General features: G+C 50.8%; 1 protein-coding gene across 12 annotated transcripts in view; it reads right to left on the bottom strand.

The window, feature by feature from the left end:
- Positions 1–15,855, bottom strand: part of PTPRS (protein tyrosine phosphatase receptor type S) — a 143,467-nt gene that overhangs the window by 44,434 nt on the left and 83,178 nt on the right. For all 12 annotated transcript variants that reach the window (XM_058858719.1, XM_058858725.1, XM_058858721.1 and 9 more), the window contains one exon: positions 10,993–11,103. In XM_058858719.1, the coding sequence (XP_058714702.1) occupies positions 10,993–11,103 (111 nt within the window). The remainder of the gene's footprint in view (positions 1–10,992; positions 11,104–15,855) is intronic.

Genomic DNA, 15,855 nt, shown 5'->3' with positions numbered 1-15,855 from the left:
CATCCCACAAGAGAGACAAAAGGATACAGGAGCCGGGGAAAATGCAGGAACCGCAGCAGCTGCAGGGGAGCAGGAGTGCAGGATTCCTCCAGCTTCAGGGACAGCCATGCAGGAACTGCTGCAGGCAGGGTGGGAGAGGGGACAGGAGGGTCTGGAGCTCCCTGTTCCTGCTGTCTGCTCCCAGGTAACCCCTGCACAGCCTCTCCAAAGCTCGGTGCCGCTGCCTCATTCCAAAGCAGAGCAAAGCACAGCAGAGCTGAGCCTGCCACTGTCCCTCCCAGTGCCTTCACATGTCCCCTGGAACTGTCTTGGGGCTTGCTAGTGTTTATCTTGCAGCTTTGTGGATCTTTTCCAAGGGGAAGGGCACTGCCAGGAGAGGATGAGGCTGTTTGCTGTTTTTTGGGGCTTTGGCAAACAAAAGTCAACTGCAGCCCCTGCATCGTCCTGCAAGGTGACAAGGGACACGGTCACAGCAAGGTCTGCCCTCCCCTTCGGGCTGTCAGACCCTTTTCTGTGGGAACAGTAGCCAGGGACCAGCAGGGGGAGGCAAGGAAGAGAAGACTTCCAGCTTGGTGGCAGTAGGAGCTGCGAGGTGGCAAAAGGGAACTCCTGCATGCACGGATCTGCAGAGAGAACGGAGAGCATCCTCAGCTGGGAGAAGGATGGGGATGTGGAGGGAGGGGCTGCAAACTCACCTGGCCACTGACACTAGAAGGTGATTTCTACCTGCACAAAGGTGTAGGGGGTACCACAATGTTTGTTGCACCTCAGGCACCAGCACTGGTTCAAAGGATCAGGCAGCCTGCTCCTTGCTCCCTCCTGCCCCTACGGAGAACACTCAGCCCTGTTCCCTACTCCATCCTGCTTCCCACTGCTTCCAGAGGTGCCACACTTCAGAAAATGGAGCCAGGTGGAAACCACACCCGTCACAGTCGGAGACAAGATGGAGAGAACTCGGAAAGAAACAAGTGGGGTCAACATGCAGACAGATCTGGGGTGGGGATGACTCTTCTGAGGGGGGCTGGTATGTGACCTTCTGGAGAGGGGAGGCAAGGTGGGAAAGGTGAGGAGGAATGGGGAGACACATCCGGACAAGATCCGGTCAGCAAACAGCATCAACAGCAACAAACAACGGCAGGTGGGATGCAAACACTGAGTTGTCATGGGAACAGAACAAGACAATCCAAACCAAGCTAATCGCAAAGAAATGAAACCCAACTGAAAGATAAAGGGAAAAAAAGAAACAAAGGAAAGAAAAGAAAAAGAAAGAACAAACCAGAATTTAATAACTGAAAAGCATCATCTGATGTAGGGCGGAGTGCTGAGAATCGGAGTCTGAAGGGAACCGACTGTTCCTGGCTGTGGTTTTGGGCAGGGAAGGAGAAATCCACTCACAAAACACAAGCTCAGGGGCTGTGCAGAGCATGTTCCCAAAAGTGCAGAGCAGCCCTTCCCTCCTCCTGACAGCTCCCAGGGGTGCAAGTCAGCCCTGGGCTCTCAGGGATCCCTGCTTTGGGCTGGGGCATTTGTCACCCTCCAGGGGAAGCACCCAGCACCTCTGGTGCCAGCCCTCAGCACCGCCCGTTCCACAAGGAGGGAGAATTTGGATTGGGGCTGGTACAAGCCCAGAACAGGCAGCAGCACTTCCTTGGTGCATCCTGGTTTAAAAAAAAATAGATTCTCCTGTGTGCACAGTTATACCAGCATCCACACACTGATCTAGGATGGGAAGAGAACTCCAATTGAGTGCTGGGGACCTCAGAGAGTCCCCTGGATATAGCCCTGCGAAGGCTCAGTGCTGTGACAACCACAACAGGTACAGGGTTCACCTCTGGCTACCCAGAGCCGTCAGGCTGCTGTTTATTTTAATTGTGACAACATTTGCATTTGGCTGGAGACGGGGAATTCGTCAAGCTCAGAGTCTCTGGGTCAGCCTTTAGGTCAAGGCCCAGGAGGAGGAGAGCTGTGGTGGAAAGGAAGCTGGAGATGGAATCGAGACCAATCTCAGCTCTGGGTCCAGCTCCACAGCAGCTGAAGAAGGGGAATTTTACGAGAAAAAAATCAGGTGTAGAGATTCCTCCCATTTTGCTATTCAACACTTTCAAAGGATTGGGAAGAACAGAACTGCCCTCTGGAAAGGAAACATTGGGATGGGGCAGCCAGGACTCTGCTTCACAGACACTTGTCTAATAATACTTTTCCCAGTTTCTGATACAAGAAGGACTTTCCCTGAGTTCCAGGGGTGTTTGGTTCCAGGACAGCTTTGCCAGACCCTGCATGCGTACACGGATGTGCATGCTCCATGTGCAACAGCTCCCGACAGACACACACAAGCAGGCACACACAAACAGACATTGTCCATGGCCAAAAAACTCTCAGGAGCTTTTTTTCAAACAAGGATACAGCTTGTTACGGGTAGAATCAGATTCCAGGACTGGAGCTGGATGTTTGGGATACAATTAAATTATTTCAATGCAAAGAAGCCATTTCAGAGGCACAGAAAAGTTTCTTAAGTGCAGTTAGTTATGAGTCTGTTTAATTGTTGGATAAGCATTTCACACTGCAAATTCACATCCCAAATTGTGCTTTTTTAGAAACAGAACAGATCCATAACTTTTCACACCCTTTGGAAGCCAATTGGTTTTGTTGCTGCTCATGGAGGCAGAGGTTGACCCAGTTTGTGTTCTGTGAGTGGCATTTTTGGCTTTTTTGGTCCCCATCAGCACAACTCAGGTTCCCCACCACCACTCAGGGTGAGAGGTGTTTTTGCAAGATTTACAGACCTGATTGGAAGAGACACTCTGAGATCCAGGGTTGACTTTTGCAACACCAGAATCCATCCTTAAAATGTGTTCCCATGATGCTGCTAATGAGAGAAACCTGAGGACCAAGCAGTTTGTGCTGAGGAACCCCACCAGCTGCTCTTTTAAAGCCCCTTCCAGATCCCCTCAGAGAGAAAAAACGTTGGAGGAGGAGCAAGGTGGGGAAAGGAGAATGTCCTGGACAAGAACATGTCACTTCAAACCCCGATTCACATTAAACCAACTCAAAGAGAAATGCATCTTATACCTTAAAGAAGAAATTAATTGAAAAAGGAAACAAAAGAAAGTGAAGTGGCTGGTTGAAAGCACCAAACAAAACCAAATGGTATTAAACATTTTGACACTCAGCAAGCTGCTGCTCCAAATGAGGTGAGAAGGCGGACATTATTGGCCATTTTGGGGAGACAGGAGTCATTCCGTCTTGCTCCAAAATGAGGAGGGGTAGGGGAAAGGGTGCCAAAATAATGTGCAGCCTCTACATTATTAGTGAAGCTTAGATTACACCTGTCCTCCCTCCCAAATGTGGTCTGTCCCTGCCCCTGCATGTCCGTGCAGCCGCCTCTGCCTCCTCCCTCTCCCATTCCAATTCTGGGCCGAGACCTTTCGGGGTTTGGATTCCCGACCTCGCCCCTCCACAGGACGAGAAGCTTCCCTGCTCCTGCCCATCTCCTTCCTCATTTCCTTCATGGAGAATAAAACAAATACGGAAATAGGTAGATAAATAAAGAATGAGACCAAGGCTTGGATTTGGTCTGGAGGAAATCCATTACCTTCCCAATAATTGTTACTCTCCACTTAAAAAACCACATTAGCTGAGCGACAGGCTGGCTGAACATCTCTGGTCTTTTGCAGTTCTTTTTTTTTTTCCTGTTGTTTTTTACAGGATTGAACAGAAAATAATCAGAATCCAATTGTTTTTCAAGCAGCTCTGTAATTTTAAATAAAGACTTGACTGTTTTAGTTTTTGTTATTTTAATTTGACAAGGTGTAATCTAATTTTTTCCCCTAAAACAAAGAGAACAGCGATGCAAAAGGTGTAAGAGACACAGGCAGGCAGAGATTTCGAGATCAGTACAGCACAGTGTTCCTGCAAAGTGCCCTCTATAGAGAGATAGTCATGTATATACATAGATATATACACACTTTGGATTTTTTTTGATTGTTTTTTTTTGGGGGGTGGCTTTTTGTATCCATTTCCATTTCCTGATACCCTTGAGAAATCCTTCTGCAGAAACACAGTGAAGTTTTTGTTTGCTTTGTTTGGTTTGGAACTAGAATTTCAGAGCTGAGGACACCCCAAACATGGACAGGGCGCTCCCCCACCCGCAGAAGTGATAAAATAACCCTTAAAAATCATCCCAGAACTCTCCATCCCTCAATTTTAGCACCTGCAAACTGGGCACTGCAGAGGCAGCTGTACAACCCAGTGGTGGTTCTGCCTCCCTCCTTCTCCATTAAAGAATTTATCAATCTAGTCTAAAAAGGCATTAAAATTCCTACAGTTTAAAATACCAATGACTGCTTTGACCTTGTGGCTATTTGTTAAATCTCTAGTGCATGTGGAATTATTTCCTTCAACCTCTAAATGGGATTGAAAGGGAAAAGCTCAGCAATGGTTCCACCTGGAACCAACCAGCAGCTCTGGTCTGATGGTCAAATTACTCATGTGCCAAACTTAACCCAGACTACAGGCTAAATTATTGCTTGAATTAGTCACATTTTAACCTATTTTGAAGCTTTATTTCCTGAGGTGCTCGGCACACTGTCCCTGCCCTTTCTGTGGGTTTTATTTTAATTAATTTCCCCTAGTTCAGCTCTTCCATGTTTTGCCCTGGCCTGGTTTAATCTTTGGTCTCTCAGTGAGCTGAGGTTTTCCAGAGAGCCTTGGGAGCTCCTGGGAATGTTCTCAGCAGGAGCTGGGCTGCAGAGCCTGGCTCGGGGTGACAAAGCTGGTGCTGGTGGTGACAAGCAGCAAAGGCAGGGCTGAGCAGGCACTGGGCTGCTTTCAATGCCTGCTGAGCCATTTCCAGCTCCCTGGGCTGGAAAAGAGCAGAGCCACAAGAAGCTGGAGCCAAGAGCAGGAAGGATTATCCCTGCAGCATCCCAACTGCTGCCTTTTCTACCTCCTAACAGGGCCCCACTGGGTGAACAGGGGAAAATTCCTATTTCTGCTAAATTCAGCCATGACAAGGTGTCCTGCAGCAGCAGCAGCAGCAGCAGCAGCAGCTCTGCACGCTCAGGGAGCTGAAGCACAGCCCACACAGCTCATCCTCCTTCCTCTGGGACACCGAGGAGCACAGGGACACCAGGTCCTGGCACACACAGGCAGCAGCTGCATTCTGCCATCAAAGCACAGCAGCCCAGCTGGCTCCTGCAGCTCCCCAGACTGAGAGACTGAGAGATTGAGAGCTGCAAAGGGCTCCATTGCCAGGGGGAAAAGCAGCTCTGGCCACAGGTCCTGGCAGAGGGGACACAGGTCCTGGCAGAGGGGACACAGGTCCTGGCAGAGGGGACACCGACCTGGCTGAGGGGACACAGGACCTGGCAGAGGGGACACAGGACCTGGCTGAGGGGACACAGGACCTGGCTGAGGGGACACTGACCTGGCTGAGGGGACACAGGTCCTGGCAGAGGGGACACTGACCTGGCTGAGGGGACACAGGTCCTGGCAGAGGGGACACAGGACCTGGCAGAGGGGACACTGACCTGGCTGAGGGGACACAGGTCCTGGCAGAGGGGACACAGGTCCTGGCTGAGGGGACACAGGTCCTGACAGAGGGGACACAGGACCTGGCAGAGGGGACACAGGTCTTGGCAGAGGGGACACAGGACCTGGACTTTTGAAAGCCAGGTGAGCTGTGTGGCTCCCAGAAAAACCAGGATTCCCACCGAGGTGCTGACTTGCCCCTAGAACTGTGTCCTTCTCTGCACTGACCACAGGGGAGCCCTGGGTGGGTGGCCCAGCCTAAGCTGCCACACTCTGGGGTGGTGGCAGAGGTCACCTATCCTGCCTCTGACCTGCTTTTGTGGTCTCCAGAAAGAGGCTTCTGCCTCTGACCTTGGGCATCCTCTGTTAGCACTCTGTTATTCTGGGCCATGGCATGATCTGACCTGCAGTAACACGAGGCAAACCCTTCACCAATGATTTCAGGACCATGGTTTGGGTTGGAAGGACCTTAAAGCCCATCCTGTTCTCACAGGACACCTTCCACTAGAGCAGGTTGCTCAGAGACAGTAACTTTAGCAAGCCACACAAACTCATCTAGCCAGGTATCAAATCTCTATTTCCTCACCCGGTGCCATTCCAGCATGATCACATCCCATTTAGCTTTAGTTTATTGCTGTTGATATCATTATCATTAATATTATTTTTATTGGCTCTTAAGGAAGAATTTAATCTTCAAGCCTTCTCAGATCACAAGAGATTCTTAGCAGCAGCAGTGCACTTTGGCCATGTTAGAAATACTTTATAAAGAGAAAATAAACAAATAAAAAATAATGGTGTATAAATCCCTTTTTAATTGCACCTAAATCCTGAAACTCAAACTCCTAGTCATGGAGGAAAATCCTGTAATTAGGAGTGATTATCACCTTTTAGTCCTAGGCAGGAGGGAGGTGGGATGGGAAAACCTCGTTTCAAATGCTATTCCTTTTTTTTTTTAATAGCACAAGCAGTTTTTCTTTTTCTTTTCTTTAAAAAGAGCTTTGGGACTGGGGGATGTTTTTGGCTATTGTTAGCATCCAAGTCAGAAGAGCCACAGCTGGTCTCTTCCCAGAGAATTATCAAGAGCAGCATTTGGGAGTGGTACCCTGGTACCTGCGGGGAGGGGGACTCGGAAGGGGAGGGGAGAATACCAGCACTGAGGGTCCGAGCACTGAAATCTCAGCATTTTAAGAAAAAAGAGAAGGACAGACAGAGAGAAAGAGAGAGAGAGAGAAAGAGAGAGACAGATACTGTGTCAATACTGCACTGGATTTCTCAAAAATCACACAGCTTTAATACCTGTGCCCTAGGAAAGCCACTCCTTTGGCAGCTGATGGAGAGCTGGGGGCTGCGGGCAGAGGGAAAGGCATAGCCAGGGAAGGGCTGGCATTCACTTCTGCACAGGGAAAGCACCAAGCACCACTGGGACCACTGACACACTGCAAACCCCCTGTGCACGCTCCCATGTGCCTCACCCGCTCGGGATGCACACATGGGAGGCAACAGGAGCTTCTTGGGGACAAACAGGGAGATGAGAAGAGGGAAAAGAGGCATTTTCAGCTCCAATGTCACTGGCCAGATTGCTGGTTGCTGTTTGCAATAGCTGCAGCTGCCAGATGTGCCCCAGCACTGTTGCATGCCTGCACAGCTGCATTCTCCTCACACGCTCCCGTAGGAAGGAGGCTGTGCCCGGCTGGGTTTGGAGGCGCTGCAGCAGGCAGCACAGGATGGATGGATCCCAGGGAAGGGACAATGGGGACAGGCAGAGCCAGGAGGCAGCTGCCCCCCTGCCCTTCCCTCCCAGTGCTCCCAGCACCAGCTGCCACCTCCTCCAGGGGACCCTGCCCGGAGCTGGGGCACGGCCTGGCCACGGGCTCCCCGTGCACTCGTGGGTGCTCCAGGAGAGACGAGCGTGGGATTTGGGAAGAGCAGGGAGCTCTCTGTCAGTGCCACGCTGGGCTGACAGCCCCCTGCTCCTGCTGCTACTGGAGGGAACTGGGCAGAGACCAGTGAGCGAGCTCCCGTGGCTGGGGAAGCCTCGGAGCAGGGTCAGGGCTTTTCTTTGTGTGCAGGAGGTGGAACAAGAGCCACACCTCAAGAAATAAATGAGCAATAACGTGACCCAGGGTCTGCTCTAACTCTTGGAATGACCCCCTGGGTTCTCACCATCTTTTCCACTTCCCAGATCCCTCCCTCCCCCAAAACAAAGGCTTGTCCCAAATAGCAGGGCTTCCATGGACAGGCGTTAGAGCTGTGTGACTCCTTTCCTCCTGGAGGGATTGAGGAGTTCAGTTACCACCGGGTGGGCAGGAACACTGGCTTCTCACAATGCGTTTGGAATAAACTACAGCACAGCATAACCAATCAAAACAGAAACAGGAAATCAAGAGAAAGCAAAAAACCCAACAGAACCAAAAATTTGGAAAGTAAGAGTAAATCCACTTCAAAGAAACCAGAATTGTATAACGAAAAGAAACTATACATATTTATATATCGAAAAAATAATTCATAATTAATTTAAAAAGTGGCATGCAAAGAAGATTGTTACATTCTCCTATCATGCATCAGGCCCAATGTCCAAACGGCAAGGTAACCATGACGACAAAAAAGTGCAAGAACTCAGCAACATTACCAAAGGATGCATAGAGAGGCCCACAATGCAACTCAACTCATCTCCGTGAGACCCGGGAACGCGCGGGTCTCGCTCATCTTAAAGATTTCTTGCTTTTTCTCTTTTCATTTTTTAAAATTGTTTTTCTTTTTTTTTTTTTTTTCTCTTACGAATGTAAAAATGTGGGTAAAGAAAGTAAAAAAGAAAAAAACCACACCAACCTTCTCGTAGCTCTGAGGGATGTTAAGGGGGTTTGATGCGGAACACAATGACATGAGGAGAAGAGAAAAATAGGGGAAACACAGAGAGAGTAAAAAAAGGCCTTCTCAAGGCTGTCAGCTGCAAATTGATTGATTTTTTTTTTCTCTTAACCAAAATAAAAAGAAAGGAAAAAAAAATGAAGGTAGTAACGACCCTCTTTCCTGCCTTCCTAACGCTCCCCCTCCCATCCCTCGCAGCCCCAAGCTCGGCAGGGAGGCCAGGCTGGAGCAATCCTGGCTCAGCATCAGCCCCCAGAGGGTGCTGAGCCCAGGCAGGATTGTCCCTCCCTGCAGCCCCTCTGCTCCTCGGAGAGGGGGAGCGGAGCCCGCCCGGGCAGAGCCCCGCGCTCCCCCCAGCCCCACACCCAGCCCTGCTCACTCTGACTCCACCATGGGACCCAATAAGGAAAAAAAGAAATAATTAGAAGAAGGAAAAGAAAAGCAAAACCAAACCAAACCATTTCCTTGCAATGTTCAAACTTACAACTCCTATCCCAGGTGGTCTATAGAGACAAGCATGTTATGGGAGAAACAAGTCAATTGGAAACACAAGAGTGCTGGAGACTCTTTTAAAACAAAAAACGGGAAGAAAAATGTGCATGAACTCTCCCTCCCACCAAAGCAAATCCATTTCAGAAATTTGTTACCTTTCCACGATATTAACACACAAGAAACAAGGAATTAAACAGCATGAAAAACACCCAAAGCACAGGCCGAGCTGGCAGCGCTGTTTTCTGCACTCTCTGGGCAGGTTAGTGCTGGTTTGCAGGCAGGCCCAGAACACACGGGCTAACTGGGGTAGGAACGGGGCTGTCACCTGGAGCCCTCTCATCCAGGTGTGGAGACAACACCCAGTTACAACCTTTGTCTCCTGGGTACTTTCCGAGTGGCCAGAAAAGTAGAGGAAATTTATAAACAAAACAATAATGAAAAATCCCCACATTTTTTCCTGTTTCTTTTCTTTTTAGTTTTTTTTTTTTAAAAAAAGAACCCAAACCATTCCAGCTAAGCTGTCTGCAATGGATTCAGCCCTGAATTAGTATCGGATCCAGATTTACGTTCCCAAAAACGGAATTTCGGGGCCCAGGCGACAGGGCAAATTTCAAACGCAATTTTCCAGCTGGCCACAAAAGGCTATTTAAAAATTTAGCTTGGAAACATTAAATTATTAAAAGCCTTCTCTCCATGTGCATGTGATTTAGTGAGCGTGAGACACGAGAGAGAGAGAAAGAGAGAGAGAAAGGAGTGCACACAGGAGCATGGCTCTGCATTGGACTGCAGATTAACGGGGGTGTAGGTGGGAGGCGCCTCCTCTGTCGATGGGATGGAAATGGGAACAGTTTGCAGGGATGTAACTTCTCTTTTTTCCTCCCAATGGTTTTTTGGGTTGTTTTTTTTTGTTTTTTCTTTTTTTTTTTTCCCAAATTGAGAAGGACCAGCCCTGCTCTCTTATTACCAAAAGGGCTTCTGCTGTGGAAAGATGTTAAGCCAAAGCTACACACAAAATATTACAGGTCATAGAGAACAAAAGAAGAGAGAGTGGAGAGGCTGTTGGCCGCTGGGCTGGGAGAACATCGAGGGGCAGGGATGTCATTTGTCGCCCTGCTGTGGGGTGAAGGGGCTGTCCCTGAGGCAGGGGTGGCTGCTGGTGGCCCCAGCTCCGTGCCCAGCGTTTGTGCCCAAGGAACCAGGGACAAATTACTGCTGGCACAGGGAAAAGCAGCCGGGAGCGAGGGGGGAGCGGTGCCAATGCAGCCTCCTGCTGCAGCCTGGGGGGATCCAGGGACCCTCCCCTCCTCTCCAGCACAGCAGCAGAGCTCAACCCAGCCGGCTCCAGAGAGCAGGGAGCCTTTGGGACAAACAAAGGGGAATCGCGGTCCCTTTGGGACAAACAAAGGGGAATCGCGGTCCCTTTGGGACAAAGGGGAATCGTGGTCCCTTTGGGACAAACAAAGGGGAATCGTGGTCCCTTTGGGACAAACAAAGGGGAATCGCGGTCCCTTTGGGACAAACAAAGGGGAATCGTGGTCCCTTTGGGACAAAGGGGAATCGTGGTCCCTTTGGGACACAGGGGAATCGCGGTCCCTTTGGGACAAAGGGGAATCGTGGTCCCTTTGGGACAAACAAAGGGGAATCGTGGTCCCTTTGGGACAAAGGGGAATCGTGGTCCCTTTGGGACACAGGGGAATCGCGGTCCCTTTGGGACAAAGGGGAATCGTGGTCCCTTTGGGACAAACAAAGGGGAATCGTGGTCCCTTTGGGACAAAGGGGAATCGTGGTCCCTTTGGGACAAACAAAGGGGAATCGCGGTCCCTTTGGGACAAACAAAGGGGAATCGCGGTCCCTTTGGGACAAAGGGGAATCGTGGTCTCCAGAGGTGCGGCTGGAGGGATTTGCCCCGGCGGGTTTGGGGTGCGCTGCCCTGGGTCGCGCTCGGCAGCTCCGGGGGCTCGGGGACAGCGGGACCCCTGTGCCACCCCAGCTGCCCGGGAGGGGAGCACGGGCCCGGAGGAGCCCCGAGGAGCCCGGAGGAGCCCCGAGGAGCCCCGAGGAGCCCGGAGAAGGGTGGGTGCAGTGAGCCGCTGTGCTCCCTACCTCTCACGTAAAGGTTAGCGGGGGATGAGTAGCGCACCCCGGCGCTGTTGCTGGCCACGCACTCGTACTTGCCCTGGTCCGTCTCCTCGCTGCTCTCGATCTGCAGCCCACCTGTGAGGGGACAAGAGACGGCAGCACAGACACATGGTCACGGCTCTGCTGGCTCTGCAGGCAGGGCACCAGCTCTGCTCCTCCGACCCCAGCCATCGGAAAATCCAATCCCCCCTCTCCAGCCCGTGCTGCTCTTTGTCCTCAACTCATCAGCAAAAGCACCAAGTTTTGTGGCTTCTGCAATGCAGGCGTTCTGCACCAGAACTCCCGAAATCAGCCTCAATAATCCATATTACTGTGATCCCCAGAAATCCATCAGCAGGCAGTTGACTTTCCCCTGCTCAATTTGAAGCGGTGACCATAAAAGTGAAAGGCTTTGTCACCCACTGCCTGGGGAATTTCCATCACCGCTGCCTTTGTTTTGTGCCCGATACCTGCTCCTCAGGAAGTCTAGGGGAGATAAGAGCCCCTGTGAAAAGCACCTTACTGATAGTAAATATTCCCCAGGGAAAACCCTATAAATACTGCATTGGAACTTCAAAATTGCCTGCATGGTTTACATCATCTGGGCCAAAAGGATTAAGGTTTTTCTTAAACTTGTGTATTATTGCAGGCTACAGGAATATACCCAGAGCCCAAACTAAAGATTCCTGTCAGCAAATATGCAGAGAGATGCAGCATGGAACTACATGGAAGAAAATTGCCTCATTTACCTCAGAAGGCTTCATCCCTGCAAAACTCCAGTTAAAATACATACTACATAAATAATTCAACAGGCTCTCAAATGTTTTATGTATTAGGAGTACATGATTACACTACAGATATGGACAGAGCTCACATGTGGTAAGATTCTTAACTCCCATCTCTGGAAAAAAACCCCACCTATATATGAAAACCAAACAATTCCAGCTCAGTGTAATAGTATTGATAAAATCTTAAGTGAGAGGAGTGCAAATGAGATCATTGTTGGTTGCAGATACAGCCTTTTCAGGGAGGAAAAAGCAGTGTGTTCACAGAGGACACAGAGCTCCCGTTCCTCTGCGTGTGCGAGGGTGGGAGCGATGCTGGTGGGGGACGTGGGGCTGGGAGAGGATTTGGGACAGGGCTGGGGTGTGAGTGCAATTCCCCACAGCATCCCCTGTGCCTGGGAGTTCCTAAAGGCAGAACAGAGGAAATGAAACCCCAAAATACCCCCACCCAGGCCAGTAAACCAAACAAAATCCATTCCAAAAGAATCTGCGGGCATTTCAGCACAACAGGAGTTAAAACCCAGACTGACTGGAGCTTCCCACTGAGCACCCAGCTGAGCATATTTCATATGGAATTACAGCTCCAGCTCTGCTGTTGGAGAATGGAAAAGCTGGCTGCTGAGTTTTCCCAGAAATTTCTGTTAATTTGGACAAATCTGTGGGTTGTTCCCATTGGTTCCAGGTACATTTTCTGTGCTGCTCATGAGCATCACTGGTCTGAGAGTACCCAGGGGAGATGAAGCCCCGCTCCAGAGCAGGAAGGGAACCAAGGGCTGCAGTGGGCAGCATTCCCTGGGGAATAGGGACTCAGCCCTCCCTCCCTGCCCACTCCTCACCCCTGCTGGACAAGGCAATGGCAGAAATGAGGCTGCAGAGAGGGTGAGGAGTGTTCAGCACTTGTCAGGAGCCAACGGAGATGATGTGTGAAAACGTAAATCTCACCTACAGCACCTCCTGTTGCTTTTACCAGCAGAAAATTATGGAATTTTAAATGTGCCAGTGGAGATAAAACCAAAGCAGGGTGTTCCAAGGGGTGCACACCCAGTTCCTCCTGCCTTTGAGGTCAATTTTGGACTCCATTAAAGAGACAGTGCAGAAGCTACTTACCACGGATCTTTCCAGAGAAACCTAAGGGTAAGAGAGTGGGGAGGAAGTGGAAAGAGGCTCTGGAGCCAAACAAATGAGTACGCTGAGATGGTAAGTGCTGAAGATCTGCCTGAGCAAAGGACTGGAAAACTCTCATCACCATCAGCAGCTTGGGAGCACTTTGCACCAATCAAGAGAAAGTCCTAAGTATTTACCAAGCTTTGATAGCATTTAATGCTTGAGATAAACTTCAGTCCTTCATAGTCCTGGAGAGATTAGCTCTTAAAACTCTGCCATAAATCTGAGGCAGCGCAGCCGGAGACGTTATTAAAATAACAGTATCAGTATTACCAAGTGCACCCAGCAAACAAAAAAGGACATTATAACCATAGATAAAATAAAGACAGGTATAAAAAAGAAATATTCAGAGGTGAAGCAGGACAAGAAAACATAACAACAATACGAATCTGTACTGAGCACAGGGCAATGAAACGGGATCTGTGTGGAGAGAAGTGTTTGGAGAGTGGGTGAGTGAGTGAGCTGGGGGTGTCTTACCTCGGATCGGTGTACCTTCTGCAAAGAAAACAAAGAAAATGAGTGAAATGACTGCAAAACCCCAAACACCTGCACTGCCCGTGGGAAAAGGACCTGAGTCAAGGAAGACAGTTCCCAGTAGGAAACTTGGTCTATCTCAAATTACAGGACACTGAAAAGGGCTCGGGGTACTTTAGGTGGGGTGTCCTTTGAGCAGCCCAGTCCAGCTGGCTCTTTGCAGAGTCTCTGTGGCTCTTGGCTTCAAAGGGCTTGAGACTGGCTCCATTTTGTTGTAGGAATGTACAGAAACCTCTCAGGCTCTCAGCAAACATCACTGTTGGCTACTCACTGAGCACTGCATTTACCTCAGCACTGCTGGGGACAGGAATGGGACAGGGCTGGGGACAGGGATGGGGACAGGGATGGGGACAGGAATGGGGACAGGGCTGGGACAGGGCTGGGGACAGGGATGGGGACAGGGATGGGGACAGGAATGGGGACAGGGATGGGGACAGGGATGGGGACAGGGATGGGGACAGGGATGGGGACAGGGATGGGGACAGGGATGGGACAGGGCTGGGGACAGGAATGGGGACAGGGATGGGGACAGGGATGGGGACAGGGCTGGGACAGGGCTGGGGACAGGGCTGGGGACAGGAATGGGGACAGGGAGAGGGACACACGGCGCCTGGCACCGCACTGAGCTGCAGGTCTGACCCCACCTTGCCCAGCAAATCCCCAGCTCCACACGGCAGCTCTCGGCACAGACGTGACAGAGCTCAGAGCTCAGAGCTCAGAGCGTGCCCTGCTCAGCACCTCTGGCCATCCCTCAGGGCTCTGCACAGGGACTGAGGCAGGTCTGGGCACTGGAGAGGTGACAGGGCTCCCTGGTACCTCCTGCAGCGGCTCTGGAGCCGCCCTGATGCCAGTGAGGAGGGGCTGTGTGGAGAGAAGAGCCCTGCTGCCCTTGCCTGCTGCCTGGGGGATTTTATTCCAAGCCCCTCCTGTTGTCCCTCAGGGCCCAGCCTCGGGCAGGGGGCAGGGAGTGACAGCCAGGGGTAAAACCCCTGTCCCCACCTGACCTCCTGGGGCTGCAACCAAACCATCTTCCCTTGAAAACACGGCAGGTCCTTTTGCTCACAGTGGCATTCAAAACTTATCAGAGAAAGGGGTTTAGCTGGTGGGTTTTTACCCCAATCCTGAGAACAGGGCAGATCCCGCAGTGCCAAGTTTTGCCTCTCCCTAGGGAGAGATGCACGAGCTCCTCTGCAATGGTGACACTGCTGCCACTCTGCAGCACTCCCAGCCAGGGCTGTGGAGCACATCAAATGACAAATATCAGCCTCTCACCCCCTCCTCTCCCCTGGGGAGGAACAGCAGAGTTATCATCCTGCTTTACACATGGGGAAACTGAGGCAGAGGTGAAGCAACTTGCCCAAAGCCACGGAGGGAAGATTGGCACAGGCAAGAACAGGAGTCAAAGCCTCCTCCGTGCCAGTCTTCTGCCTTAACCACCAAAACCCCCTTCCCTCCTTATCCTTCAGCCCTGCTCATCCTCCTGCTGCGGTTCAATCCTCCATTCTCAGGATAGAAGGTAAAAATACAGAGATACTAATTAGAGTTCACCTTTATTTTTCAAAGGAGCTAAGGCAACAGAGGCATTATAGTGTTAGGGATTAGACTCTAGTTAGACTCAGCTTCTAGTTATGAGGTTAGGTTATTAGCTAGAGAAAAGTTAGCATCTAGTTAGGGTTAGGAACTAGCTAAGGTTAATGAAGCAGGTTGTTAGCTCTCAGGACAAAAGTTGGAGAGACAGCGCTTGGAAGAGGTGGGGGAGCATGGACTCGGGGAGATCACCACCCAGGAGGTGGCAGGAAGGTTTAAAAAGCAAGAGAGAGAGAGAGAGAGAGAAAGCAGCAAAAGGTCATAGATCAACTCAGTGGAAATATAAACAGCCTCTGATACATCCTTCTGTCTCAAAATTGGAGTGAAAATCTGCCATCTGTGGCACCAATATGGAACAAGGCTAATGGGAAGAGGGTAGAGGAGGGGAAGAGATCCCAACATCACCCATGGCTCAAAAGCTTCTCTGGCCTTGGCTAAGCCTGGCAGTTTCCTGTGAAAGTTCACTCTAATTGACAGCAGAAACGTGCTGGAAGTCAGAGCTGTGCAAGCCCAGACACAGCATCAGCACAGCAGCCTCTGGTGTCACTGCAGGTTTGTCACTTGTGGCTCCTGTGAACAGCAGCCCTGCCCTGGGAAGGGGCTCTGGGCACAGCCTGGCCAGGGGCCAGGGCTCTGTGAGAGCCAGCAGTGCCAGCCTGGGCTGCCCAGCCCCAGCTCTGGCACACGGGAGGGGCTCCACAGCACCAGATGATGCCCCACACCAGAATTTGAGTCAAATGAGCTCGAGCAGCACTTTGGGTGGGGGCACAGACACAGA

The sequence above is a fragment of the Poecile atricapillus genome, chromosome 28, assembly GCF_030490865.1.
Source record: "Poecile atricapillus isolate bPoeAtr1 chromosome 28, bPoeAtr1.hap1, whole genome shotgun sequence".
Lineage (NCBI taxonomy): Eukaryota > Metazoa > Chordata > Aves > Passeriformes > Paridae > Poecile > Poecile atricapillus.
This window is presented reverse-complemented; position numbering and strand designations above follow the sequence as displayed.